The 27,701-nt window shown below is 39.0% G+C and overlaps 2 protein-coding genes across 3 annotated transcripts; both read right to left on the bottom strand.

Annotated features, from left to right (window-relative positions):
- Nucleotides 1-183: 183 nt before the first annotated feature.
- Nucleotides 184-23,556, bottom strand: LOC124958806 (T-cell ecto-ADP-ribosyltransferase 2-like). Of its 2 annotated transcripts, none has more exons than XM_047517292.1 (4): nucleotides 23,322-23,556; nucleotides 4,228-4,313; nucleotides 3,132-3,873; nucleotides 184-569 (listed from the first exon to the last, which is right to left on the bottom strand). In XM_047517292.1, the coding sequence occupies exons 2-4, from the start codon at nucleotides 4,300-4,302 to the stop codon at nucleotides 511-513; spliced, it is 876 nt and encodes a 291-aa protein (XP_047373248.1). In that variant the 5' UTR covers nucleotides 4,303-4,313; nucleotides 23,322-23,556; the 3' UTR covers nucleotides 184-510. The 2 variants fall into 2 exon arrangements, with proteins under 2 accessions (XP_047373248.1, XP_047373249.1); XM_047517293.1 differs by lacking the exon at nucleotides 23,322-23,556 and adding an exon at nucleotides 9,559-9,603.
- On the bottom strand, nucleotides 23,041-24,201 carry LOC124959587 (histone H2A.V-like). Its single transcript, XM_047517991.1, has 3 exons — nucleotides 24,148-24,201; nucleotides 24,024-24,054; nucleotides 23,041-23,570 (listed from the first exon to the last, which is right to left on the bottom strand). Exons 1-3 carry the CDS (start codon nucleotides 24,199-24,201, stop codon nucleotides 23,146-23,148), a joined length of 510 nt encoding a protein of 169 aa, XP_047373947.1. The 3' UTR covers nucleotides 23,041-23,145.
- Nucleotides 24,202-27,701: the final 3,500 nt, after the last annotated feature.

Here is a 27,701-nt window from a genome sequence, read left to right as displayed (position 1 = left end):
AATATAACCTACAGAGAAACCTAGTCACAGAAAAGCAAGGTGAGGGGCTGGGGTTGTGGCTCAGCGGTAGGGTGCTTGCCTAGCACATGTGAGGCACTGGGTTCAATCCTTGGCTTCACATAAAAATAAATAGAGTTATAAATATACATATATAAATAAAAGAAAAGCAAGGTGTGATTATGAATGGTTTATTTCTTTAGATTATAACATTAATCACAAATTGCATATTTTTAAAGACTGCTACTGCTGACTGTGCAATTATTGCTTTGTTACCATAGCAAAGTGTCAAGACACTAGTAACTTATCTGAGGCAGTAAATTTGAAGACAGAATGCTCATTTTTGTAGTCAGATTTAGTAATTTCCTCATATGTCTGTGGGAGACATGAGCACTAAAGTGGACCATAGAAATGATCCCACCCTTCCCAATACTGCTGATGCTGGAGAACCCAGTCAAGTCCCTGACCCTCGGCCTCCCTCCAACTTCCTGCTCACACACTCTAGGCCAGGGGTTACAGCTCAGCAAGCAGCGGCAGCAGCGGCAGCAGGAACACAAGGCCTTTTTGCATGCCTATGGGGGAGAGAAGAAAAGGTTTTCATGTGGAGTTTCTCAAGATATAGTCTCCCAACTATCAGAGCTTCGCTTTCAGGTCAGAACCCTACAGGGTGGGTTCCAGGTGCTCACTAAGCCTGGTTAGACCCTCCTGTTGTTTTCCCAGGATTCCTGAAGTACTCAGAAATACCAGGGAGAAAGTGATTAGGGGAAGGGAGGAGAGGAGGAAAAGGAGAGGGACCAGGAAAGGAAAGTGAACAAATTATGTTACTCACATGTGCGAATAAGGTATAATGAATCCCATTACTATGTAAAATTATAATGCACCAATAAAAATAGAAAAATGAAAAAAAGAAATAGCAGGGAGAAAGAAATGACAAGGACATCCATTTGGTTCTTGAAGGGATTTCCAGAGTATAAGAGCTAATTTGGTCTAAATTTCCTGGATGCTCAGTCCCTCTGCAGCTCAGATTCACTTCTGGTTGGACCCCTGTTTTCTCAATAAAACTTAACTTATTGCATCAACATATAGTGGAGCCCTGATTTAAGCCAAGCCTATGGCAGGCCCTGAGAGCAGGTAAATAGGCGGACAAAGTCTCCAGGCTGTAAACAAATCATGGTCATATAAATGGTGTGCCATACTTCATTTCAAGGCAAAATAGCTGAGATGTGAACAAGGTTCTCCATGGGAAAAAAAGAAGGTATTTGTTGAGCAATATCTATGTGCCAAGAAATAAATCTTATAATTCTCACAGCCATACTACTGAAGTGTTTGTTACTTGTGTCCCATCATTCAAATGAGGAAATTCAAGGCAGATTGCTTAGGCAACTTGCTCAAAGTCATAAAGCTAGTGCCACTGAGCCAGAGTACCATTGAGGTGGTTTGAGTTCAAACCTACGTCATAGAAGATGGTGCAGGATTTATGTTTCCCTGAAAGTATCAAGGAAAGTTGACTATTGGAAGTGATATTGGAACTAGGTCTTGAAAGACAATTACCATGTTGAAGTTGATGGTGTCTTAGCTTGGATCAAATCTGATATGTGGTCAAAGAAGAGAGATTTTAGGCCACAAGGAATGATTGGTATAAATACATGAAAACCTAAAAGCCAGGACCACTTGAGAAAAGATGGGGAAAGCACTCATGGTGGTGCTTTTTATACATCACGAGGCTAGGAGTGGTGAAAACTTTCTTGGTGTTCTTTGTAACCAGTTTCAACCATTGTCGATATGCCTTCTCTGAGGTTCCTATCTCCTGATTTTACCAACTCTACCCTTCATCATTCCAGACACCCTCTTTCTACAAGTGGTCTATCATATGGACCACTTGTATTGATTCAACTTGACATGACTGCAGCCATCTTGAGTGGTAATTGCCACGGTTGCTCCAAAGTAAGCTTAGTTCTCTTGCATAGTTTCTCAGCAAACTGTGTATAGACCAAGTCATTAGAGTAGTCTCTGGAGCTTTTCAACTGGCTCCTGGCTCCAGGGATGTGCCTAACTCTTTAATATTAACTTAAGATAAACCAAGTACATTGGAACCAGGATAAAGTCAATTTTGGAGAGGGTTGGAGGAAGAATGGGAATTGAACCCAAAGATGCTCCATCCCAGTCCTTTTTAATTTTTATCTTGAGACAGGTCTTGCTAAATTGCCTAGGCTGGTCTCCAACTTGTGATCCCCTTGCCTCAGCCTCCTGAGTAACCGAGATTACAGGAGTGTGCCACCCAGGCCTGATAGGATAAAGTCACTTTTGTCCTGATCCATATATATCTTCCTCTTTCTGACTGAAATTTCTCAGATCCAAACTGGTCTTACTGTTGCTCAGGACTGCACTTCCATCCATGCGTGCCCTGCAGTTCTAGATCTGTCTGCCTCTCTTTCTTCAGTCTCACAGAATCTTAGGGTCAATCCCCATACACCAGGGTTGAGTTGTTCTGGAACTAACTTGTGCAAAATCTTCCAATTTCTTTGACTCCTCACTCAAGTGCTAGCTATCTGGCTCTTCAATCTTGCCAATCACTTTGTGGAAATGTCCTGAAATCTGTAAACTCTTCACACTTGAAATCTCAAGGTCCCCCATCCTGTTTTCTGACCACACCCCTCAGTCTGTCCACCTCTCACTCTTTCCCCCAGGAAGAGAGATCTCACAGACAGCCCCAGTCCCAGGCCCCCTCTATCACCACAGCCACCACTCAGTTCAGGCACCTTCATCTCCTGCCTGGATTACTGCAGCAGCACACCCTCTGCCTGGAACCAGCAGGCCTCCTGACTCCCCTGAGGCTTTGATATGGCCCCTGACACACAGGTACATTCCATGGCTCATTCCACCTGGTGTCCCACAAGTCTTTCTGACCTTTCTGTACAGCAGCAGGAATTGGATTAGAAATGGCCCTAGGTCTTTGAACCTGAGCTCTGCTCCTCATTCCAGAACAGTAGTCCTGTCCCTTTAGGAACCTGAGATCTTCAGCAGTGAACTGGAGGCCCACTGTTCTCTGCCCCAGGGGCTTCTGGTGGGGAGCACCCCTCTTCTATTTCATGCTGACCCCACCAGCCCCACCTCCAATGCAGAGCCAGACTCACCTGAACTGTTGAAATTGCTGTCTGATTTGCTGTGAATTCGAGAATGAGCATAGAAGCAATTGAAGTTACTCTTTTGTCTTTGGGGACTTTCGAGGGAAATTTCATTGTAATTTTCATGAGTTTGTTTTACGGTGACCTTCTTATACACCTCATACCCTGGTATTAACACTTCCTTTTCTTCAGGATATTGAGAGAATTCTTCAATATTAACACCGACACAGGTTCTGATGACAAACAGTGTCCCTCCTTTACTAATAAATGTTGGAGAAACAGCTACCTTTCTATACAGAGATGATGAAGTGAATTGTCCAAATCGTACACTACCTGTCCCATTATAATAAAATTTAGTATGAGAGCCTCTAAAAACATAGTCACACTGGTATGTCCTCAGAAGCTGAAGAGCTCTTGTCAAATAATAATGAAAGGCCTTGTACTGAAAGTTATGTGGATTTAGTCCAAATTCTCTTACAGCTCTGTTAAAATCTATTGCAATTTCCCCTGTATAAGCCACTATAGCAGTTCCATGGAAATCGCTGAACTTTTCTGAATGGTTTATTTTGTACTTTATTTGCTTCCATTTTTCCTTTGCCTTTTCCCATTCTTTTTTAAAATTTTTATTCATGCTCAGTTCTTCTTTTAACAGCTGGGGTGCCTTTTCCTCCATTGCTTCGATACAGCCCTCATACTGATCATCAAATGCATTGTAGGCCATGTCCAGGTAGAAGACCGATAGGCTGGTCACCTGTAGGGAAGTAGAGTTCTTTGACTAGTTTGATGAGGAACCAGCTTATTGAGATACTGTCACAACCCACAAAGTGGGCTTCTTACTCAGCATGAGATTTCACATATGTCCATTACAGGGCTCATGTATGCAACATATATGAACACAATCTTATTACACTATGAGTGTTATAAAAGAAAAAGCTGAGCTTTGTGACTGTTTTATTTACTGGCACTATTTTTAAATTACTTTTCAGATTCATGCTCTCTAACTGACTCTAGCCACAAACTCAGTTCTGGGAACTATCTTGTCTCAAAGATAAGAGGAAAAGCAAGGTCAACAGGATGTGGGTGGAGAATGGGTGATACATATTACCTGCTGTGTTAGCCAACAAGTTAGCATGAAGATATAAACTGCTATGTCTAGAAGTAATGTCATCTTCAAGTTCATAATTTAAAAAACTGCAAATAAACATAAAACAAAGTAAATAAGATATAAACAGTTTCATTGTGTTTTGATGCATCAGTTCTGTTAATGAATCCCTATTTCAAATCCAGAAGTTCAGGCTTCTGTTTACACTGCTTCTTGAACAGTCAATCAGTATTCCTTGTAAACAGCTCTACCAGGTTCTTACACAGAGAGGAGGTGACTCTGACATCCACCTCCAGTAGGGAGCTAGTTTTGAAACAATCAATCCTGATAACAGGCAGAGATATACGGCATGTAGATTTCCAATGAGAGATATAGATCACATGGTAGCAGACCCTTCTCAGACATAACATTTTATTTCCCCTTAGAGAAACATTCTGAATCTTTTCACAGATACTGAAAAAAAAAAATTATTCTCTAAGTTTTATTAACCTGGGGCTCAAATTCCCCAATTCCAAGTCAATTCCAATATTTCTTCTTCTCCTCCTCCTCCTCCTTCTCCTCCTTCTCCTTCTCCTTCTCTTTCTTCTTTTAGGTAAGGACTCACAATACTGTCCCAGCTGGACTTGAATTCTTGGGCTCAAGCACAGCATCCTTTCTCAGTCTTCCAAGTAGCTGGGACTACAGATGAGATCGTTTTTTGTTTGTTTTGTTTGTTCTTGCAGTTCTGGGGATCCAACCCAGGGTTCTGCATATGCTAGGCAAACACTTCACCACTGGGGTATAGCCCCAGTCCTTAAATCAACACTTCTGAATGTCTCCTGATCTTTTCAGCTTTTGCCATGATCAGTACTATGATTTGGATATGGTTTGTCCTCCAAAGAGTCATGTGCTAGAGGCTTAGTACCCATAGTGGCAGTGTTGAGGTGATGGAAGCTTGAAGAGGTGACCTAGTAGAAGGTTATTAGGTCATTGAGAGCATTACTCATGGAAGAGATTAGTGCAGTTTTTTCAGGACCCCACTTAGTTCCTGAAAGTAGTAGAGCAAGCTTGGCCACTGGATTTCTCTGGCTTCCTCTCTCACTCTGTGATTCCTCTGCACGTGGCATATAGCTTGCACATGTCCACCATGTGACACAGCCAGAGGAACCCTCACCAGCCACTAATGCCATGATATTTAGACTTTCTAGCCATCAGAATGGGAACTGAATAAACATCTTTTCTTTATCAGGTACCCAGCCTCAGGTATTTTGATAAAGCAACAGAAATACAACAGATAAAGCAACAGACTAATACAATCAATATGCCTTATAAATTATTATAATTAATGAAAATTTATTACTTTGAACTTCTTTTGGAGGGGTGGAGATATAAATATACACTCAGTAAGGCAAGTTAAAGAATGAGGTATGATCTTCACTGCTTCATTCCTTTCAGATTGCAAGTTCTTGGCAAATTACAAAAATTGTCCTCTACACTCTGAGCCCATTGTGTTAATTTCCACAGAATTTTGGCCTGGTCTTGACAATAGACAATGCCCTACCCAGACCTCAAAATGGCAGGGAGAGGGGCTGGGGTTGTGACTCGGTGGTAGAGCGCTTGCCTAGCATGCATGTGAGCCACTGGATTCAATCCTCAGCACCGCATAAAAATAAATAAATAAAATAAAGGTATTGTGTCCATCTACAACTTTAAAAATACTATTTTAAAAAAGAATGGCAGTGAGGGACTACAAAACATGGCTTCTTCCTTCTCTTTTTTTTTGTGGTACTAAGGATCTGAACCCAGGGCTTTGTCCTTGTAAGGCAAGCACCCTACCAACTGAGCCATACCTCCAGTCCTGCTGAGTTATTCTTGGTAAAGACCCTTTGTTGTGGCTCCTGGCTCCTCTTCCTTACCTTGGTTCCCAATTCCCTAAGCCTTTAGCAGACACCCTAGAAATAGCAGACTTAGGAGTTCAGTACCCCTGTGGAGGCTGTCCCACCCTGTATTCATTCTGGATTAAAAAAAAAAAAGAATTAATAATTCTCATAAACTAAATATAATCAAATAATCAGGGTCACCTTTGTTTGCATACAATAACCACCTCATGGACTTCAAAAAACTTCCTTCAACACAATGTCAGGATGGAACAAACAAATATCTGGAACAAATTTTTCATAGAAAAGAATTTTGCTAGACAGACCAATGTTTACTTTGTTTGTGAGAGGCAGAACATTTGAGTAATGTCGCCTTTCCCAATTTCCTCCACTGTAAAAATTCAGGGATGACAAAGAATCCTAGACTTCGAGAAGATACTGAAGTTGTGACTAATTCTAAAAATTCTTTCAATATTTGAGACAATCTTTGTTTTACATAATTTCCCCCCCCAAAAAAGTGCTTGGGAAGCTATAATTGATAGGAACATATTGCAATGAATTAAAATAGTGTTCCAAGATCTTAGCATATCCAGAATGGTTTATTAAGAATGATGCTCAAAACAAACACATTTTTTTGTCAAATTTAATCTTGTCACAGAGTAAGCCCCATTTCTAGAGCAACCCAAAATACGGGAGTCAACTTTGAACAAACCACACTCTGTTTCATTTGATTAAATAAGAGTAGTAATATTTTATAGGTATTATTCTTCTAAATTTGTATTTTGAATATGGAAATTTTTGTATTAAATGCTGTTAAACCCAAAAAAAAGTAACTAAAGTGAGATTAGAACTAGAAACTTAACTCTCCTTAATTCTAAAAGAAGTAATGTTATATTTTTCTCTGTGATGATAAGTACATATTTTATAGAACATAATTTTGAGCTTTAGCATATTTTGATTTTATGTGAAAATTTAGATTTCTTCACTAGTATTATACAGTTAAAGACTTATGCAAAAGCCATATATACATGGTGTTATGATTTGGATCTTAATTATCCACCAAAGTCTCAATGATTAAGCAAGGGCTTGGTCCTCAGCTGATGGCACTATTGGGAGCCCTTTGACCCCTTCTCCATTTTTGTTTCCTGGCTACCATGAGGTGAACAGCTTTGCACTATATGTACTCCCCACTATAATGTTCTGCCTCACCACAGGCCCAAACACAATGGAGACAGTTAGCTGACTATGAGCTGAAACTATGAGCCCAATAAAACTTTCCTTCCTTTAAATTGATTTTCTCAAGTATTTTGTCACAGCAATGGAAATCTGATTAGCACACATGAATGTTCAACTGAAATCTATTATAGATTGAAATGTATTATAATTACAAAGACTGATCTTGAACCTGGGAGTGTAGCTCAGTGGTAGAGTGTGTGTTTAACATGTATGAAGCTCTGGGTTCAACCCCTAGCACCAAACAAACAAACAACAACAAAAACACTTTTTTTATGTCTGAAAATTATGAGTCTATGAAAAAAACCTTCCTTTAAAATATTTAAATATTAGCCAGGTGCTGTGGCATACACCTCCGTAATCCCAGCTACTTGAGAGGCTGAGGCAGGAAGATCACAAATGCCCACTTGGGCAACTTAGCAAAACCCTGTCTCAAACAAATAAATAAATATTTAAACAAACAAACAAACAAAAAACAGAAAAACACCTAAAAAGAACTGGAATTTATCTTAGTGGTAGTGTGCCCTTGGGTTTAATCCCCAGTATCATACACACACGCACACACACAAAAAAAAAAAAAAAATCTAATGTCAATGGATGATATCTGCCCAACCTCCTTAATAACAATTTAATAGTTCCATCATCTTTTCTTATTCTTTGTGCTTTTGTAAGATTATTAACTGACTCAGGATTGTATAGCTTTAAAATAATAAATATTTGTATTTATCCAACACCACTCTATATGGAATAAATTATTTAAATTAATTCATTACATTATATTTTTATCATTTTTTGATCTTTAGACAAAGGTATAAAAGCTTATATATCCTCTTTAAGGTATTTCAGGACCCTCGCTATCCTCCTTAAATTCCTCCAAAATTCCTTCTGGAGAAGGATTTGGAGTGAATCATTAATAGAAGAAACACCACTAATGAAATAATAACTTTGCTTTGATATCCCACATACCTTAAAATCATTTAGCAGCTCCTCCTACCCACTCACAGTGGTTCTGGAAGTTAAATTGCATAAGAACTCCTCTTGGACCCTTGTTACCAATAGATATTTCTGGACCTCAGTCTCAAAATCGTAGATTCTATGTTTATTTGGGGGAGGGTAGGTAGAGGAATATATATATATATATATATATATATATATATACACATATATATATATATTTGAATATATATATATATATATATATATATATATTTGAATTGTTTTCTTTTTTATTTTAAAAATTTATTCTAATTAGTTATACATGAAAGTAGAATGAATTTTGACACATTACACAAATGGAGCACAACTTCTTAGATTCCATATTTTTAAATGAGTTCTCTAGTTGATTCTGATGGGAATGCAGTTTGCTTTTTGAGAAAAACTGACAAGCATGAATTTCAAGCTCCCTCTCCCCGCTCCCCTTGACCTCCATGTGTGTGAATTTCAGGTGTATTGTGTACCACCCATGGCCCATAAGTAATAAAATCTTTCTATCTCATGTCTCTCCTAACCATTGAAGTAATACTCTCCATCCTAAAGATCCTAAATTAAAGGAAAGGACTCCAGGCATAAGGACTCTCCTTTCAGTCAAACATGCAAGCTCCTGTGCATCAAACTCAGGTGCTTGTCAGTGGGAAATGAAGTCCCTGGCTCTTGACTGCCAGTCTCCATTGAAGGCTCAATTGGGAGGCTACAAGTTGATGTGTGTATGAATTTGGGAGGAAAATGGGGAAATTAAACATATTCTTGTTCTGGCCTGAAAAACCTAGAGTTGAGTAGCCATAGGAAGGGCAAGGCCCTTTCATATAAGGGACTGTGTGGAACACAGTTACCCCCAGTGCTGCCTCAAGGATCTGGGAGCAAAGAGAATGACCTTGGATTAAGTTTTTAAGTGTTTAGAGAGGTAGATACACTACACGTCTGTCTTTCAAAATGTTTTCCTTTTTTCAGAAATGACCCCAACTTCCTATCTGGAATATTTCTTGCCCAGAATTGACTTTGAAGCATTGAATTTTGACACATAACCCCCCACTAACACAGTTGCCCCAACCCTCAGGTTTTCTCCCAGCCCCGTTCTATCTCTAGTTTTTCCTCAGGGGACATTCCTAGATCCCTGAACTTCAGAGATTCTTTCCTTCTCAGAGCACAAGGTCTGGCTGTGTGGTCCAAATGGCTGCAAATTCTTGGGCATAAGTGATCCTCCTATCTCAGCCTCCAGAGTAGCTAGGACTACAGAATTGTCAGGTACCTGATCTCCTGCAGATCCTCTGTGATTCTGTCCTCTTTGTCTTCTGACAGCAGTGCCTGAAAAGGCAGTGCTGTGACCCTCTTATCTTTGAGAAAGTTGTGCTTTCAGTTTCTGATTAGATTTGTGAGGGAAGACAAATAATTTGTGAACTAATAATTTGTTCTGCTATTGAAACTTTTACTTCCTCTGTACCTGTTCCTCTGTTCTAGAATGTAGAACCACTATATCCCTTCCTCATGGGATTGGGGTGTGTGCATGTGTGTACACAAGTGGATGCACAAGTGGATCCTGCAAAAGCAGAATTTGTTGGTTGACATTTGTACCATACATTTGGTTTTACAGATTGCCTAAACTATTTCAGAGGATCAGGTTAAAGCAAAGGGTAGGGAGGTGAGTGCTTGTAAAGATCACATTCACATCCTCAGTCATTGCTTACTACACATCCAACACCTGAACACAGTTTGCTCAGAAACTGGCTAACGCATATAAATACATCCTTGATACTGAACACAGTTTCCTTTGGAAACTACCAGTTTCTCCTGGTCTTAGATCCTTGCGCTGATCCAATTGGTTTCCTGGATAAATGGACCCGGCCATCGAGTGACTTTTTAGATTAAAAAAAAACCACGACAATAGACCGTACTACCAGAAATCTAAAATCCCCTATTCCACCATAGGTAGAAAAAAAGATGCTCCACCAAAACAATATCTGGGGACTTTTTGTGCATTGGGTTTTATAACTGAACTGTCACAGAAATGGAACTTCAAAGAAGAAAGTCTGCTTATGCTGGAGTATATTTGGAGGCAAATCACTTTCTCAGATCTTACAAGTGAGAAACCTAACTCTTTTATTGAGACAGGGTCTTGCTGTGTGGCCCAGGCTAGCTGCAAATTCTTGGGCTCAAGTGATCCTCCAACCTTAGCCTCCAGAGTAGCTAGGACTACAGACATGTGCCATTATGCTCAGATCTACCCAACAATCTTTTTTCAAAAAATTTTTTAGCTGTTGATGGACCTTTATTTTATTCATTTCTTTATATGAAGTGCGGAAAATCAAACCCAGTGCCTAACACATGCAAGGCAAGCACTCTACCACTGAGCCACAACCTCAGCCCTACCTAACAATCTTGATGCTACAAACTTCAATGTCTAGTGCTGAACTATTCTTTATGAGTGGTGCCAAAGTATTACAACACTATCCTATAGTGCCATTGAAGTATTTTGGAGAAAAACATATGATTGCATGACCCCAGCGATTGGTATTGAATTAAAGGAACAAAATCCTATTGGTAACGCAAAGCAGAGTGGTTAGTGAGGAGTAGGGGGAACGCAAGTCCAAATATTAGTAAGAAAAGACTTCATTAAGAAAGACAATTGCAATAGGAAGATGCTCAAAGCCTAAGCCAAAAACCTCTCAGGGAAGGAGTAGGCAAGGCAAACTTTTTCTCAGAGGCCATGAGAAAGAGGAAAGTGATGTGAAAAGAAGAAGGAAGTGCTAAAAAATGCCAGAAGAGGAAGTTTAAAACTTAACTATCTGCATCCAATATTGAAAAGCTGATATTAGGAGGCAACAACGCTGTTTGCAGCTAGGCATGTGAGTTGGGGGCAGGGGCTTGGATGGAGGAACAAATTAGGGTGTGAGAAGTTCATATCAAATTCAGTTCATGCCTAGTCTGTTCTAGTCAGCATGAAGTTTGATCAGCCTTGTCAGTGCATCCTCTTGTTCAAGACAGGCTCAGAGGGACTGTCCTTTACATCTTAGGGTGAAGTAAAATACATGCAAAGTAATTCTCTTGGCAGAATTGCTTCTGGAGGACCAATTTGACCATCTTTGGGCATATTGGCAAAGATCCTTCAGTCCAGGCATTTAAAAAGTGAGATGCCTAAAATGAAAAATCAAATATGAATATAAAACATCACATTAAAGTAAAAATCAAGGGCTGGGGTTATGGCTCAGTGGTAGAGCACTCATCTAGCATGTGTGAGGCACTGGGTTTGATTCTTAGCACTGCATATAAATAAATAAAAATAAAGGTCATCAACAACTTTAAAAAAAAATTTTTTTAAAGTAAATGGATGGAGTTGGAGAATATCATGCTACGTGAAATAAGCCAATTCCAAAAAAACAAAGGCCGAGTGTTTTCTCTGATAAGTGGATGATGATACATATAACAGGGGAGGGGTGCGGGGGTGGTAAGAGAAGAATGGAGAAACTTTGGACTGTACAGAGGGAAGTGTGGTGGGGGAGGGGAGGGAGAAAGAAAGTGGAATGAGACAGATATCATTACTCTAGGTACATGTATGATTACACGAGTGGTGTGAATCTACATCATGTACAACCACAGAAATGAAAAGTTGTACCCCATTTGTGTACAATGAATCAAAATGCAGTCTGTAAAAATGAAAATTTTTTAAAAAGTAAAATCAAACCATTGAACCCCTGAGGGCATCTAGTCTAGTGCATTCTAAGAGGTGGGTAGATGAAAATCTTTTTTTTTTTCCGGTGGGGTGGGCAGTACTGGGAATTGAACTCAGTGGCACTCTATCATTGAGCCACATCCACAGCCCTTTTTTGTGCTGTATTTAGAGACAGGGTCTCACTGAGTTGCTTAGTGCCTTGCTTTTGAACTTGAGATCCTCCTACCTTAGCTTCCAGTGTTGCTGGGATTGTAGGCATGTACCACTGCGCCCAGCTGAAAGTTGTTTGATTATGCAGCATCCCTTTTCTCTAAGCTAAGATATGGATGCTTTTGTGATGTTGTCCATACCCTTGCCCTTGGTTACCTTTCTTTTTTCTTTTCTTTTTTGTACTGGGGATTGAACCCAGGTTGCTTTACCACTGAGTTACATCATCCCCAACCCTTTCTACTTTTTATTTTGAAACAGGGTCTCATTAAGTTGCCTAGTCTGGCCTCAAACTTTCAATCCTTCTGCCTCAGCCTCCTGAGTTGCTGGAATTACAGCATGTGCCACTGTGCCTGGCTTGATTACTTTTCATATAAGGGTGTACGTGACACAAGCATTTTGTCAGACTTCTTAAGTGACCCAAAGCAGCTTGATCAGGTGGAAATCTAGCCCATGTACACTCTGCTGCAGTTGATGAAGAGCTGGAGGTATATATCAAAGGCTGTACCTTTTAATGTTTCTTTATATCTTGGGAGGAACGACCAGTGACAAGACAATCTAAAGTCATTAGGATCTGTGATTAGGGCTGTGAGGTTTTAGGGCTTTTTGCTTTGTTTAGTTTTTTGGGGACTGGGGATTGAACTCCGGCATGGTTTACCACTCAGTTATATTCCCAGTCCTTTTTATTTTTTATTTTGAGAGAGGGTCTCACTAAGTTGTTGAGGCTAGCCTTGAACCTGCAATCCTCCTGCTTCAGCCTCCTGAGACACTGGAATTTTTAGTCGTGCACCATCACACCTGGTTATATTTTAGTTCTCAATGATGCCAAGTCAGGAAGGAGGGATAAAAACTGTAAAGTTAGTTCAGAAGGTAATAGACACAAATTGAAGGAAACTGGAAGAATTGAAAATTTGGTTAAGTGTTGACAATTTGGTCATGGTAATAGGATTCAGTCCAATTTATAGGTAGATAACAAAATTGGGGTTTTTTTCCATAGTGGAAGTCAATTATATTTTTACCAGATAAGGCAGAGATTGTGTATGCATCAGTCATCTGCAATTTGCAAACGGGAAAAATGTTGTAAACACAATTAATGGAAGCAGAATCTGATAACTCAAAAGGATGCGCCAATTTTTTCTATTGAATTTTATTCTTAAAGTCATCCCTTCTGATTAAAGATGATCTCAAAGAACATCATTCTTGATCACAAAATAAAGCTGGTCTTACTAGATTTGGCCTGATTATTTACAAGTTGTAGTCAGAAGGGTAATTTACCATATAGGCTTTTTTTTTAAATTTTATTTTTATTGTAAACAAATGGGATACATGTTGTTTCTGTTTGTACATGAAGTAAAGGCATACCATTTGTGTAATCATACATCTACATAGGGTAATGGTGTTTAATTCATTCTGTTATTTTTCCTTCTCCCCCACCCCTCCCACCCCTCTTTTCCCTTTATACAGTCCCTTCTTCCTCCATTCTTGCCCCTCTCCCACCCCCCATTATGTGTCATCATCCGCTTATCAGTGAGATCATTCGTCCTTTAGTTTGTTGAGATTGGCTTATCTCACTTAGCTTGATATTTTTCAATTTCATCCATTTGCCTGCAAATGCCATAATTTTATTATTCTTTATAGCTGAGTAATATTCCATTGTGTGTGTATATATATATATATATATATATATATATATATATATATATATATCACAGTTTCTTTATCCATTCATCAACTGAAAGACATCTAGGTTGGTTCCACAATCTGGCTATTGTGAATTGAGCAGCTATGAACATTGATGTGGCTGTATCTCTGTAGTATGCTGATTTTAAGTCCTTTGGGTATAGGCCGAGGAGTGGGATAGCTGGGTCAAATGGTGGTTCCATTCCAAGCTTTCTGGGGAATCTCCACGCTGCTTTCCAGAGTGGCTGCACTAATTTGCAGCCCCACCAGCAATGTAAGAGTGTACCTTTTTCCCCACATCCTCGCCAACACCTATTGTTGCTTGTATTCTTGATAATCGCCATTCTGATTGGGGTGAGATAGAATCTTAGGGTGGTTTTGATTTGCATTTCTCTTATTACTAGAGATGTTGAACATTTTTTCATATATCTGTCGATTGCTTGTACATCTTCTTCTGTGAAGTGTCTGTTCATTTCCTTAGCCCATTTGTTGATTGGGTTATTTGTATTCTTGGTGTAGAGTTTTTTGAGTTCTTTGTATATTCTGGAAATTACGCTCTATCTGAAGTATCAGTGGCAAAGATTTTTCTCCCACTCTGTAGGTTCTCTCTTCACATTGCAAGGCTTTTTTAAATACTTGATTTGTTTTGTTTTATGTGTATGGTATTGGAGATTGAACCTAGGGTAGCTCTACCACTCAACTACACTCCCAGCCCCTTTTATTTTTTTATCTGAGACAGGGTCTTGCTAAGTTGACCAGGCTGACCTGGAACTTTTGATCCTAACTTAGCCACTGGAATCACTAGGATTACAGGCATGTGCGCCTAGCTACTTCTCACAACTTTTAGTAGTTATCTGCTTTTTTAATAATTCAATTCCTCATTGTGGCCAGAATAAGTATATTCATTAACAGACCCAAATACATATAACCTTACATATATTATATGTATATTACATATAGATAAATATGCAACCCTAAATTATGTAGCTTAGCAATTAATGTTCCAGTAGTTTATCTTACTTATAAATGATCTAAACTATGTCAAATTACCTAAATTAAGAGAATTGGAATGCTCAAAACATTTGAGTAAGTTTTCATGAAATTGTTTTTCATTTTGAAAGTACTAGAATTTCAGTATCTAGAAACTTTAGGAATATTATTTGTGCTTGTATGTGTGGGCTTATTTATCTCTAAACCAATTAGAGTAAACTCCTTAAAGAAATTTATAATCTTATTTAGTAATATCATCCACAGATGGGGAAATATTTTACATATGTAACATAAACACAGGAATATACATAAATATACAGGTAGACACAGAACATACAACTTCAATTCTAAAATTCTAACCACCAGTTAAACATAAAACAAAACTCACTGGATCATATAATGAGCAAGCTCTCATCCTATTCTTTCCCTATCTTTGCATTTTTTTCTTTTACACCTAGATGTATTTTGAGTAGATAGGGTAAGCTTACTATGAAAGCTGAAGTTTTCCCACCAATACTTATGGAGAAGACTGGTAAGATGGGCTTATCTCTTATGTGTGTGTGATCTATGGAGGCTGTGGACTACATTTCCAGGGAGGGACTGTAAAAGACCAAGCAACTGCCTAGGAATTTCCAAAGCCCATGTGAGTGGATAAAACAGTGGCCTGTTTCCAATTAACTTTCATTGCCTCAGATTGCTCTTGGAGCCCTTGAACTCCTCAAGAGCCCCTGAGTAAATTTTGTGGGAGAGATGTTTTTCTGCTTCTTTGAATCAAACAAAATCAATGTATCATTGCTCAAATGAGATCTTGGAGTCACAGGACTCAAGAGTCCATTGCAGAATGAACCAGTTTGGGAAAAAAAAATCCCAAGTTCCTCCAAAGAGGCCATTGAAGTTCTAAGTTTTTTTTTTTAGTAAAATTTTGCCATTTTGGAGAATTATATGGAATTAGAACAGCAATAATGGAGCAAGTACCCTTTGAGGATGAGCTCTCGGGGACAGAAGTCAGACTGAGTTCCCCTGATACAAAATGAACACCTGGACTGGGGTTGTGGCTCAGTGGTAGAGAGCTTGCCCGGCATGCTTGAGGCACCGAGTTTGATCTTCAGCACCACATAAAGATAAATAAATTAAATAAAGGTATTGTGTCCATCTACAACTAAAAAAGATTTTTTATAAATGAACACCTGTGGGTGCTAAGGGCCCTGGGACTTAAGGACCAAGGTGTAATTTCCCAGGAAAGACTCAGAATCTTTAATTCCACTCAGAAAGTCAGAAAGAGAAGACAGAGAAACAGAAGGAGAGGACAAAGATAAGGGGAAAATAAAATCAAGTCCTTACATGACAGACCAATGCTGTGGGAGCACAGGGACAGGCATTGTGACTAGTGATCTTAGATTCTGATTTCCCCAGCTGGGAAGAATGCAAAGGGTCCAAGAAGCGGGCATCGATATCTAAGTGAAGGCTGTGGGTACGGAGAGGCAGCTGACATTTCAGCTGAATCATGGCACCATTACCATTTGCATATCTAATTTTACTAAGGAGAGCCACTGTGATCGGAGATGCTCAAAGGCTAAGCCAGAAACCTCACAGGGGAGGGTGGGAAAGCAAAATTTATGTGGTGAGAGTGTGAGATACGTGACTATGGTATAAGAAAGAGAGGGGTTGCTAAAAACCGCTGAGGGAGGCAGGTATCTTGAGACTTAATGAATTGCATCAAGCATTGCAGGAAAAGGCAGGCAATGTGGTTTGTGGTCAAGCCCAAGGGTGGGGTCTGGGCCCAGATGGAGCAGACGAGTTGCAGAGTGGGAAGTTCATGTTCAGTTCAGGTCAACCCCAGTCTGACCTGTCTTGTCAAATGCTAGTTGTCAACCTCTCCCTATCGACACTTATCTTAGTAAACTGGCTGCCTGCTCTCAGACTGACCCCACATATCACCCTGTGACCATTTCATCCATCAGTTCTCCTTTGTGAGAAAGAAATCACCATTATTTTGATTTAAGAAGGAGAAAGACTGGGTCCTTCCAGGAGCAGGGGCATGTCGGTTTTAGGGGAAGCCTGTTGTGCTTACTTTTTTTTTTTTTTTTTTTTATGTACTAAGGATTAAACCCAAGGGGTACTTAACCACTGAGCCACACCCCAATCCCCTTTTTAAAAAGTTTTATTTAGAGATAGGGTTTCCCTGAGTTGCTTATGGCCTCGCTAAGTTGCTAAGGCTGGCTTTGAACTTGAGATCCTTGGGCCTCAGGCTCCTGAGCTGCTGGGATTTTAGGCATGCACCATGGTGCCCAGCTTACATTCCTCTAACATTTGGCTGAAAGTAGCATAAAATGTGATACAGCAATGGGGTAAACAAGACAGAAGTTTATTTTTCTTTCACATAAATGAGTCAGGAGGCAGGAATTGGGGGTAGGGGTTTTGACTGCTCAAAGAGACACCAGGGACCTGGGCTCCTTCAATCTTCATGATTTCTCCACCCTACAGTGTATAGGCCTTTTTCCCATGGTCAAATTGGGTTTTCTGTGTTCCAAGATGCCTGATGAGAATAAAAAATAAAGAAGATAATGAGCATTCACTGTCTCTTAACCCATCATGCTCCATTGTCTTACATAGAACTGAATATTTGGGAAGGATCCAGAGGCTGCTAGAGGATACTGTCCTGTATATCTCATTAGCCCAAATTTGGTCAGATGGCTACACCAACCTACAGGGGAAGCTGGGAAATACAGTCTTTAATCTGGGGAAGGAGACCAGGGGACCATATGCCTAGCTGAAAATGCTATTAAAGTACTAAGGTATACCAGAGCTGAGACGAGGGAGAGATCACTGAGGCATTTGCCTCAGATGCAGAACCTCAGTAACTCAGATAAATATTTGAATTACAGTATTTTTTTTCATCAGTTGTAACCTGTGGGGAATGTTGAATAAGGAGGAGGTTATACATGTGTGGAGGCAGAGCGTATATGGGAAACTTCTGTACCCTCTGCTCAATTTTGCTGTAAATCCAAGAGTGCTCTAAAAAAATAAATTCTATTTTAAAAAGAAAGAAACAAGCTGGTGCACACCTGTAATCCCAATGAATTGGGAGGCTGAGGCAAGAGAATTGAAAGTTTGAGGCCAGCCTCAGCAATCTAGCAAGGTTGTAAGCAAATTAGTGAGACCCTGTCTCAAAATAAAAAATAAAAAGGGCTGGAGATTTAGTTCTGTGGTAAAGTGTCCTTGGATTAAATCTTCAGTGCCAAAAAGAAAAAGAAAAAGAAAAAAAAAGTCAAAGAGTACCAGTAAAGGCAATTATATAGGTAATTACAAAAGTGATAAAAATATAGTTTTCTCTTTTTTCCCCTCAATAATTAAAAAAAAATGCATGATACACATTAAATTTAGGTCCTTCTCCTCTCTCAGAGGACCTACTCTCTTCCTCAAGAGCATCCCATTTCCCTTTTCCTATCCCTTCAATAAATTTATGCCTGTTACCCTGAGTGAAATGTCTGAAATCTTTCTGGCATGATTGCAGGAATTGGGTTTGAAAGGGGATGTCCTGCTGCCTCAGTTTTGTGGCAGGCCTCTGCCCTTTGACATTTGGTGTTTGCTTTCCAGTTATCATCAATTACCCCAGTTATGTTCTGTTATTTTCTCCATTCAACTTTTTCTGAACCTCTCTGCTCCACCTCAAATTCTTGGTGGCTAGAGGAAAAAATCTTAAGATAATCAATGGTTCCTTGGCTAAAGCATACTCTAGTAAGTACCAAAGATCTCTTGATTGGAACTTACGGGTAAGAGTTGAAGACTTCATCCTCAGTTCTTTTGAAGGACAAAGCTCCTCTACTAGTAATTGAAGAGTTCGTGGCAAGGGCAATACCCTTGTAGAATCTGAAGGACAGTGATCATGAGGTTTTGAACCCTGACACCCATTAGGGTAAAGAGACCTCTTTCTCTTCCTCTTACCCTCTCATTTTTATGTTGGATCAAACGATCATCATTGTGGGATCTCACTGAAGGCTCAAATCAGTGGGAACTCTAATTCACATCTAAGCATGATCCCTGCCCTATGTAGGTCTCATTGGTCACCAGTCAACTGCCATCATGGACTCTTGGACTGCCATGATGCTAAATACCCTGAACTGTCCATTCCCCATCTGATAGAGGACAAGGACTTCGGTCATTTCCCACCCTCAACTTTTTCTCTCTCAACAGGAAGCACCCAGATCTAATTCCTGCCCAAATACCCTAAAAGAATTTAGAGACCCAAGTCCTTAAGGAGGTTGGGGGATGTTAGTCAGGCATGAGCCAGTGAACAGGGAAAAGACAATGAAGGGCAACTGAAAACCACAGGGAGTCTTATCTGATAAATAAGCACTTGGAAGATGGGGTCCTAGTGTGTTAAAACCTCTCCAACTATCCCCTTTAAAAGGAAAAAATACTTTTATTTCAAGATCATACCACACCCTACCAGGTGGCCTGAACCTTCCCTTATCACAAAACTATTATAACCCCCAATCACACTAGCAACTAAAACATTAAGACCTCACCAGAATCTTGCTGAGGGCTATTCAAAGGGTAATAAATTGATTAAGGGGCAAGCAAATGAAGCAAAAACATGGAGACTCATTTTCTTAAAATCTCCAGTTCTGTGAACACTGCACCATCCTCTCCTGGAGGTGGTCCATGCAATTCCTATGCTGTCACTCAAAAGTCAAAAGGTGGACCAGGGCAGGACTCTCTGGAAACTTTCCTGGGACTCCCAATAAAACTGGAGGGCAAGAGGTTGGCACCATTTTTCTCCTCTCTGACAGGACCCATTCTCTCCCTTGAGAGTGTTTCTTTTCCCTCCCCTTCTCCTGCCTCTAATAAACTCATGCCTGTTACTCTGAAAAAAAAAAAAAAAAAAAAAAAAGAATTGTATTACTGAATTTATATAAAAACATAATATATGTCAAGAACAAAGGCACAGAGGAGAAAGGAGGGAATGAAGCTATATTTGAGCAAGAAAAAGATAATAGATGGTACCTCAAATTCAAGGGCAGAAATGAAGACTATTGGCCAGGAGTGGTATGTGACTAATCCTGAGGACACTAGAGGTGGAGGCAGGAGGAAAGTAAATTCAAGGCCAGCCCTGGACAACTTAGCAAGACTCTGTCTCAAAAAAAAAAAAAAAAAAAAAAAAAAAAAAAAAAGTAGAGGAGGGTACTATCTCAGTGGTAAACCACCCCAGGGTTCAAGCCCTAGGACTGAAAAGAAAAAGTACAGGAAATGGTAAGCACGTAGCTTAGAAAAAAAAAAAAAAAAACTGTATAAATACACTTCCTTCTTCTTATAGATACTCTAAAAAACATAAGATTGTGAAAAGCAATAATTGTGACACTATATTGGATGTTAAAGGGAGATGATAAATATCAACTATGGCTCTGGGACCAGCTGCAGCAGCAGGAATCGTAGATTTCCTAATCCTCTCATACTAAATCTTTGCAGAGATGGCAGCTGCAAAGACCTTTTGACGGATGGGATTTAACAGAGGGTATTAGAGGATCTCAAGTGCTACACCTCCAGCCTATGCTCTGGATTCCTGCCCAGTCAACTGATAAGCTGTGCAAACCACACGCTCACACGTGTGCCAACCAGGACCACAGGGAAATTAATGCCCTGTGGAGGAACTTTTGAACAATGGCAGACAGAACTTAATTGATACATGCTTTCCCTTCCTTTCATTAAGTGGCTAATACTGGGTGTGTTTCAAAACCTCATTAATTCATCCCTATTTTGGTGTTCCCATCTCCTCTCTTGCACTCCCTCTGTCACGTGCTCTTGCTCCCTGTGAGCAAAGTCCCAAATAAATGAGAACCTAGCCTAGACAACTTGCTCCTGTAAGTACAATCTCAAGTAATTTGCCAATAGAGGAGGAATGAGAATGTCATCTTGCAAGCCTGAAATGTTTCTATTCTATCCCACACCTGATATTGATTGGCTGGATGTAAAATTATTGGTTCAAAGTAATTTCCACTCAGAAGTTTGAAGGGACTATGTAGTTTATGTAGTTTTCTTTTAATTCCTGAGCTCTTCATGAAAAATCAGGATATGGATCCTGTTGGATTTACATCTTTTGGAGGTCTCTATTTCCCTTACTTGTCCTCCCCTCTGAAAGCTTTCAGAATCTTCTCTTTATCCTTGGATTTCTGAAATTTCACAATAACATATATAGGTGTGAACCTTTTAATTCTTTGTGGACCTGTTTGATCAGGATATTTGGTTTTTCGTTTGTTTGGTTGTTTGTTTTTGTATGTGTGGTGCTGGGAATTGAACCTGGAGCCTTGCGCATGTTAGGCAAGCACTCTACCACTGAGCCACATCCCCAGCCCCAGGATATTTTGTTTTTAACATCTAGGAAAATTTCTTATCTTTTTTCTCTGATGGTTTCTTGTCCTTGTTTTTATCTTTTTAAAAAAAATTTTAGGTGTTGATAGACCTTTATTTTATTCATTTATTTACCTGCAGTGCTGAGAATTGAACCCAGTGCCTCACACATGCTAGGCAAGTTCTCTAACACTGAGACATGACCCCAAACCCTTGTTTTTCTCTTTTAAGAAAGTATTTTTTATAGTGATTGAGTTTTCTGGATTGAGTCTCTATTTCTATTATCTTTCTTTCATGTTTTCTGATTGTCTTTGTTCTACCTCCTCAGAGATTCACAATGAATTTGTCTTCTATTCTTCTATTGAATTTATTAAAAACTTGGCAATTTTTTTTCACTTTTTTAATTTTTAAATTTGTTCTAATTAGTTATACGCGACAGTAGAATGCATTTTAACACACTATACACAAATGGAGCACAACTTCTCATTCCCCTGACTGACTGTACATGGTGCAGAGTCACACAGGTAGTGTAATCATACATGCATATATGGCAAATATTTTTAATGTCCAAGACTGCATTCTTGTCTTCTGAGTACTCCCCTTTCAAATCTTCAACATTTTAAAGACTTAATTTTTTTAAGAGCACAAAAGAACTGAGAGGAAGGTGCATAGGTAGTCCATGTTCCTGTGACCCCTGCACTTCCATGTCCCTGTCCTAAGGTCCCCATCGCTATTGTCTCCATCAGTTCCTTTGCTTTATATAATGTCTCATTCTTTTTTTTTTTTTTTTTTTTTGCAGTTGGAAGATGGGTATACAGGGCTTAACCATACTGTTCTCTTTATTTTTGTGTATTTGTGAGAATTTCCATAATAAAATATTTTAAAAATTGAGTTTTGTTTTGATAGTGTTATACTATAAAACATCAAAAAATTTCCTTCTTTAATGAAGATTTCCAGGCAGAAAAATAGAATTTTCTGATGGACCATTAATTAGCACATTAACTTAAATCTTCTAACGGTTACTTAGAAACTGACAACGAAAAATAATTTTTAAAAGATTGTACAAATTAATGTATGTTACTATATCAATAAGAGACCACCAAAAGTTGGAATTTTAAGCCAAAAGCAGAAAGGTTTGATAAATCTAACATTAATTCTAGGTAAAGGTGCAGGCTCTTGAGTCAGTAAGATCTAGGTATATATCCTAGCTCTGCTCCATTCTGTTAGTTCTCAATGTTTTTTGGCAGATCATTTAATTTTGGTGAACCTCAGCCTCCATGTCTATAAAGTGAGGATAATAAGAGTTCTTGATTAGTGAAGCACTGACCACAGGGCCTGGCACGTGGTGAAGTGCTCAGTAAAGGAGTCCAGTAAATCTACTACCTCATTTCAGTCTTAAATGCACATTTTTCCATAATCTAACATCTCTGAAATTGAGATGTATCCTGTAATTGATGGCATTAATTCAAGGAGTTTTCCTTCCTTAGAGGTATATAATAAAATAATGGAGCATTAATGCAAATTGATAGCCTCTAACATTCAATGTAACGTGGCATATCATTCATGATAAAGCTATATTCCCAATCTCTATTTTAAGATTATTCTGAATAATGAATTTAAATTAATTTCAAAAGCTGAGCAAAATATTTCCAATACATCATGAACAGAACAGTTTTGAGATAATTTTGTAAAAAATGGTTTATCAATTCCATTTTTGTGGGAGAGACCTAGCCAATCAACACACAACTGTCATCACATGAAAAGGTATTTTATCAAACTTCGAGTCTAAGAACATACAAATGTTTCCTTTCTTAGTATGTCTACAGTAATTGCCTATGCCTTTCCATTTAACTGTTTTTAAAAATTCCACATATCCCCATTGTTATCTTCTGTCTCAGTTACAGTACAATGACGGGGAGGAAGAGGGATAGTGAAAACAACCCTCTAAGCAGTTTTCTGCTGTCCCTTCTTTCCAATCAGAGATTTGTGGATATGAGGAATCACACCACCCCCAACTATGGTAGCCTTGATAAGAGAATCCAACTCTTCATCACCATGAATTGCAAGCTGCAAGTGACGTGGAGTGATGTGCTTTACTTTAAGATCCTTGGAAGCATTACCTGCCAGCTCCAGCTCCTCAGCAGTGAGGTACTCCAGAATCACAGCACCACACACGGCAGCAGTGGCACCCACCGGTCCATGGCTTGTGGTGCGAGTCTTCAAGTGTCTGTGGATGCGGCCCACAGGAAGCTGTAGTGCAGCTCTTTGTGAGCGAGACACTGCCTTGGCCTTGGCCTTCCCACTATCCTTTCCAGCTTTGCCTCCACCCACTGCCGCCCAGCGCCGCAGCCACTCTCTAATGTCTCGTTCTTATTTTATTGTTTATCCTCTCTAATCTTGTAGACTTTGCTCAAATGTCTATCCACTTATGATTAATAATTAAACCATGGGGAGTTGAATGGGGGCTCTGGGTTTATGAACTGGGTTTATTTATTTGTACTTTATACAGATGTGATCCAATATCCAGCTGGCCAAATGCAGACTTCTCTATAGAGTCAGTACATGTTCTTGGCTACTTTTGGTCCTGACTCAGTTACTTGGGCCTCAACTTTCTTTTCCTAGAGAGAAGGCAGGGGAGATGGGTTGGGTTAAAGTGTGACTTCTTTAAATGTCAGTATGAGACCTGGGCTCAGATATTTTTGGAAGGTCCTCTGTACAGCACTTTGTCTTATCATTCCCAATTACCAGTATCCATTGAAGGAGAATCTTCATTTCTGGTCTTGTTCTCTCAAAGATTTTCCATCAGAAGAGTGGTAGCTTACCAGACTTTGGTGGTTTCTCCCAAGACTTAGTCTGAGAGGTAAGAGTGTATTGTTAGCTCAATGCACACAACCACTGGCAAAAATCTAGGAAATATTTTTTATCTTAAGAAATTCAGAGACTTGCCTGGCAGGGGTCCTCTTCAGTGTTCTCCATGTCATATGGTTGATGGCAATTCATGTTTGTTTGTTTGTTTTCTCAGTGACTATGGTACAGTAACTGCTTAAGTAACTCTTCTTAATGGTCAGGATTCATTCTAGAAGCGGGAGTTGTACTTATGCAGATAATATTGAGTAGACCTATAGATAGGGTATCTAGAAAGGTTGAGAAATAGTCAGGACCTCTTCCTGAATATCTGGAGGAGAGAAAAGGCAATTACTAGAAACTTCGAACACTTCTCAATCTCTCTGATCCTGGTTCTGAAATGAAGAAGAATGTGATTGCATCCTTTATAACAGTGATAAAAGTCAGGAGCAGCATGATATCTAAAACCAGAGAAACAGTTAGCAGTTGAATATTATGTAGTTTTTAAAATGATGACTATGCAAAAATGTCTGTGCCTATATTTGTATATGAAATTAAGACGATAAAGAAACAGGAACTAAAAATAGTTTTTGTGTTGGGACGTTTGGACTTAGGAGTGAAATTTAAATTATTTTCTTTTTTATGATGTTCTGAGTTGGTTCTTTTATAAATACGGAAAGCTTAGCTTTGCCTTTATCTCTCTTCCACACTTGCACAAAGTTTTTGACAGATAGCCAGCAAACCTTAATTCTACACAGCAGACGGAAACCACAGGCAGGGGGTTTGGGCTCCTTTGAGGTTTGGCTGCATGCTCTGAACTGCGGGTAGCACAGTGTTTCTTCTGACTGCTTCCTTTCCTTTTCCAACTTCTTTCTTCTAATAGAGCAAAATGAGGCAGATAATATCTTGGTTTCCTACCTGGAAGTCTGCTAACTGGTAGCTGAGAGAAGTTTTTCTTGGGAAACTTGATTCTCAAGCTCCCTGTGGGTCTTCAGGTCTCTCCTCCCTTTCTCTATCCCCAGGTACTACCTTCCCCTCCTTTCAGCTGATCCTGGCCCTTTAAATTTCCACATATGTTTTTAAAGCAAATGTATCAAGTTCCATGAAATCTCTGTTGGGATTTTTATTGGAATCATATCAAACTTGCAGGAAATTGACATCTTTATAATTTTTCTCTTTAGAGCTCTTGAAAAACTTCTGGTAGATTTATGAATCCTCAGGACTTGATATTCTCTGATATACCTGTATTCTTTTTTGTTTTAATTGCATTTTCTAGCTGCTTCCTTCTGGTATATAGAAAGAGGATCTGATATCTATAAACAGTTATAATATTTCTAATAACTTATCAGCACATTTGTTTGGGTTTGTTATTTTCAAACAGTGACATTTCTATGCCTTCTTTTCCAATACTTTGACCCTAATATCCTTTTTCTTTGTTGTATTGTACTGGTTAGAATCTTCCACATCATATTAAATAAAAGTAATGATAACAGGCGTTCTTGTGTACCTTTCCTAGCTTTAGAGGAATACTTCCAAGTTTCTCCATTTAGAATGAGGTTTCTCTGGGGATTTAAGAAAAAAGAGCAGATTTTAAAAATTAATTACTAGAAGGAAGACCAATAGAGAAGAGTAGAGAATTAGATGGGGGAGGGAGGAAGAGAAAGAAGGGGGTAGTTCTGGAGATGGAAGTGGAGTAAATTATAGTATATGCATTTATGAGTATGTCAAAATGAACCCCACAATTATGTATAACTATTATGCACTAATAAAAACATTTTTAAAAGGTGAAAATTTTCTATTCTATTCTTATTTTTCTACAAATATATATCATGATTGAGAGTTGAATTTTTGCAAAGGATTTTTCTGACCAATTCACATAAATATGCTTTTTTTCCTCTGTTTTAACTAGTTAATACAATGATTTACATTTGGGATTTTCTAATACTAAACCAGCTTTGCATACCTGGGTTAAATTTAACAAAGCAACGGGCAATTTTTTTGTGTGTACTCTTGAATTAGATTCACTAATGTTTTAAGAATTTTTTTGTATTCATATTCATAAAAGGACTGGGCCTATAATTTTCCTTTTTTAAAATATCTTTGTTTGATTTGGTATATCATGACTAAATTAGTCAGGGTTTCCAGAGAAATAGAACCAAAAGAATGTGTACACAACGAGGTATATAGGCAGTAGGTAGGTACATAGATGGATTGAAAGGAATTTGGCTCCTGTGATCATGCAGGTGGGCAAGTCCCCAGATATTCAGAGTGAGTCGGCAAGCTGGTAACCCAGGGGATCCAGTGGCTTAGTTTCAGTCTGAGCCTGAAGTCCTGAGAACCAGGAGAGTGGCATGGTGCAGTTCTAATGTCCATCATTTTCCCTAATATCCAAGATATCATATTATTTATTTTAAATTCATAGGCTTAATTTTTTTAGAATAGTTTTTGATTTACAGAGAAATTGAACAGATAGTGCAAGAAGCTGAGTATTTTGCTGCACAAAATTTTTTCTACTATGAACATCTTACCTGAGTTTGGTACATTTGTTTCAATTAATAAGCCCATATGGATACATTATTGTGGACCAAAGTCTATAGTTTATTCAGATTTCCCTAATTTTTACCTAATGACCTTTTCTGTTTTGGGTTCCCCCCTCGGGATATTTTAACACATGGGCTCCTCTGGGTTGTTCCGCTTTCTTAGACTGTCTTTGTTTTTTATTACCCTGAGAGTTTTGAAGAACTCTGGTCAGCTTTGTTGTAGAATGCTCCTATCCTTCTCAGTCTCCAGTAATTTTCCTTGTTCTGAAGTCTATTTTATCTGATTTTGTTTTAGTCCGCTTTTTCTCTGCTGCAACCAAAAGACATGAGAAGAACAATTTTAGAGAAGGAAAAGTTTATTTGGTGTTCAAGGTTTCAGAGGTCTCAGTTCATAAATGGCCGATTCCATTCCTAAGGGCCTGAGATGAGGCAGAACATCATGGCGTAAGGATGTGGTGGAGGAAAGCAACTAGAAATGTGGCACCAGGAAGCAAAGAGAGAACTCTGCTAATAAGGAAAACATATAAACCCCAAAGACACACCCTCAGAGACCACCTCGTCCAGTCACTCCCCGCCTGCCTACTGTCACCACCAAATTAATCCCAATCAGGGAATTAGTGCACTGAGCAGGTTAAACCTCTCATAACCCAAACATTTCAACTCTAAACTTTCTTGCATCGTCTTACACATGAGTTTGGCATTCAATGTTTCTCATGAGAAATGTGTGGTCATTGGAGTTGTTTCTCCCCTGTAAGATGTCAATTCTCCTTCACAACTTTCAATATTCTTTCTTTGACTAGTTATGGTGGCACATACCTGTAATCCCAGCAACTCAGGAGGCTGAGGCAAGAGGATCACAAATTCCAAGCCAGTCTGGGCAACCTAGCAAGACCCTGTTTCAAAATGAAATAAAAAGGGCTGGGATGTAGTCAGTGGTAGAGCACTCCTGGGTTCAATCCTTTGTACAGAAAAAGGTATTTTTTTGTCTTAGTTTGGGGAACTTCAATGTGTTTTGATATGAGTTTCTTTGGTTTTATCCTGTACAGGGTTTTTTTCAACTTTTTAACTGTGTAGATTTATGTCTCTGGCCAAATTTGGAAAAATTTCAGCCATTAT

This window comes from Sciurus carolinensis, chromosome 11 (genome assembly GCF_902686445.1).
Source record: "Sciurus carolinensis chromosome 11, mSciCar1.2, whole genome shotgun sequence".
Classification (NCBI taxonomy): Eukaryota; Metazoa; Chordata; class Mammalia; order Rodentia; family Sciuridae; genus Sciurus; species Sciurus carolinensis.
The sequence above is the reverse complement of the archived record's forward strand: the minus strand, read 5'-3'. Positions and strand labels throughout refer to the sequence as shown.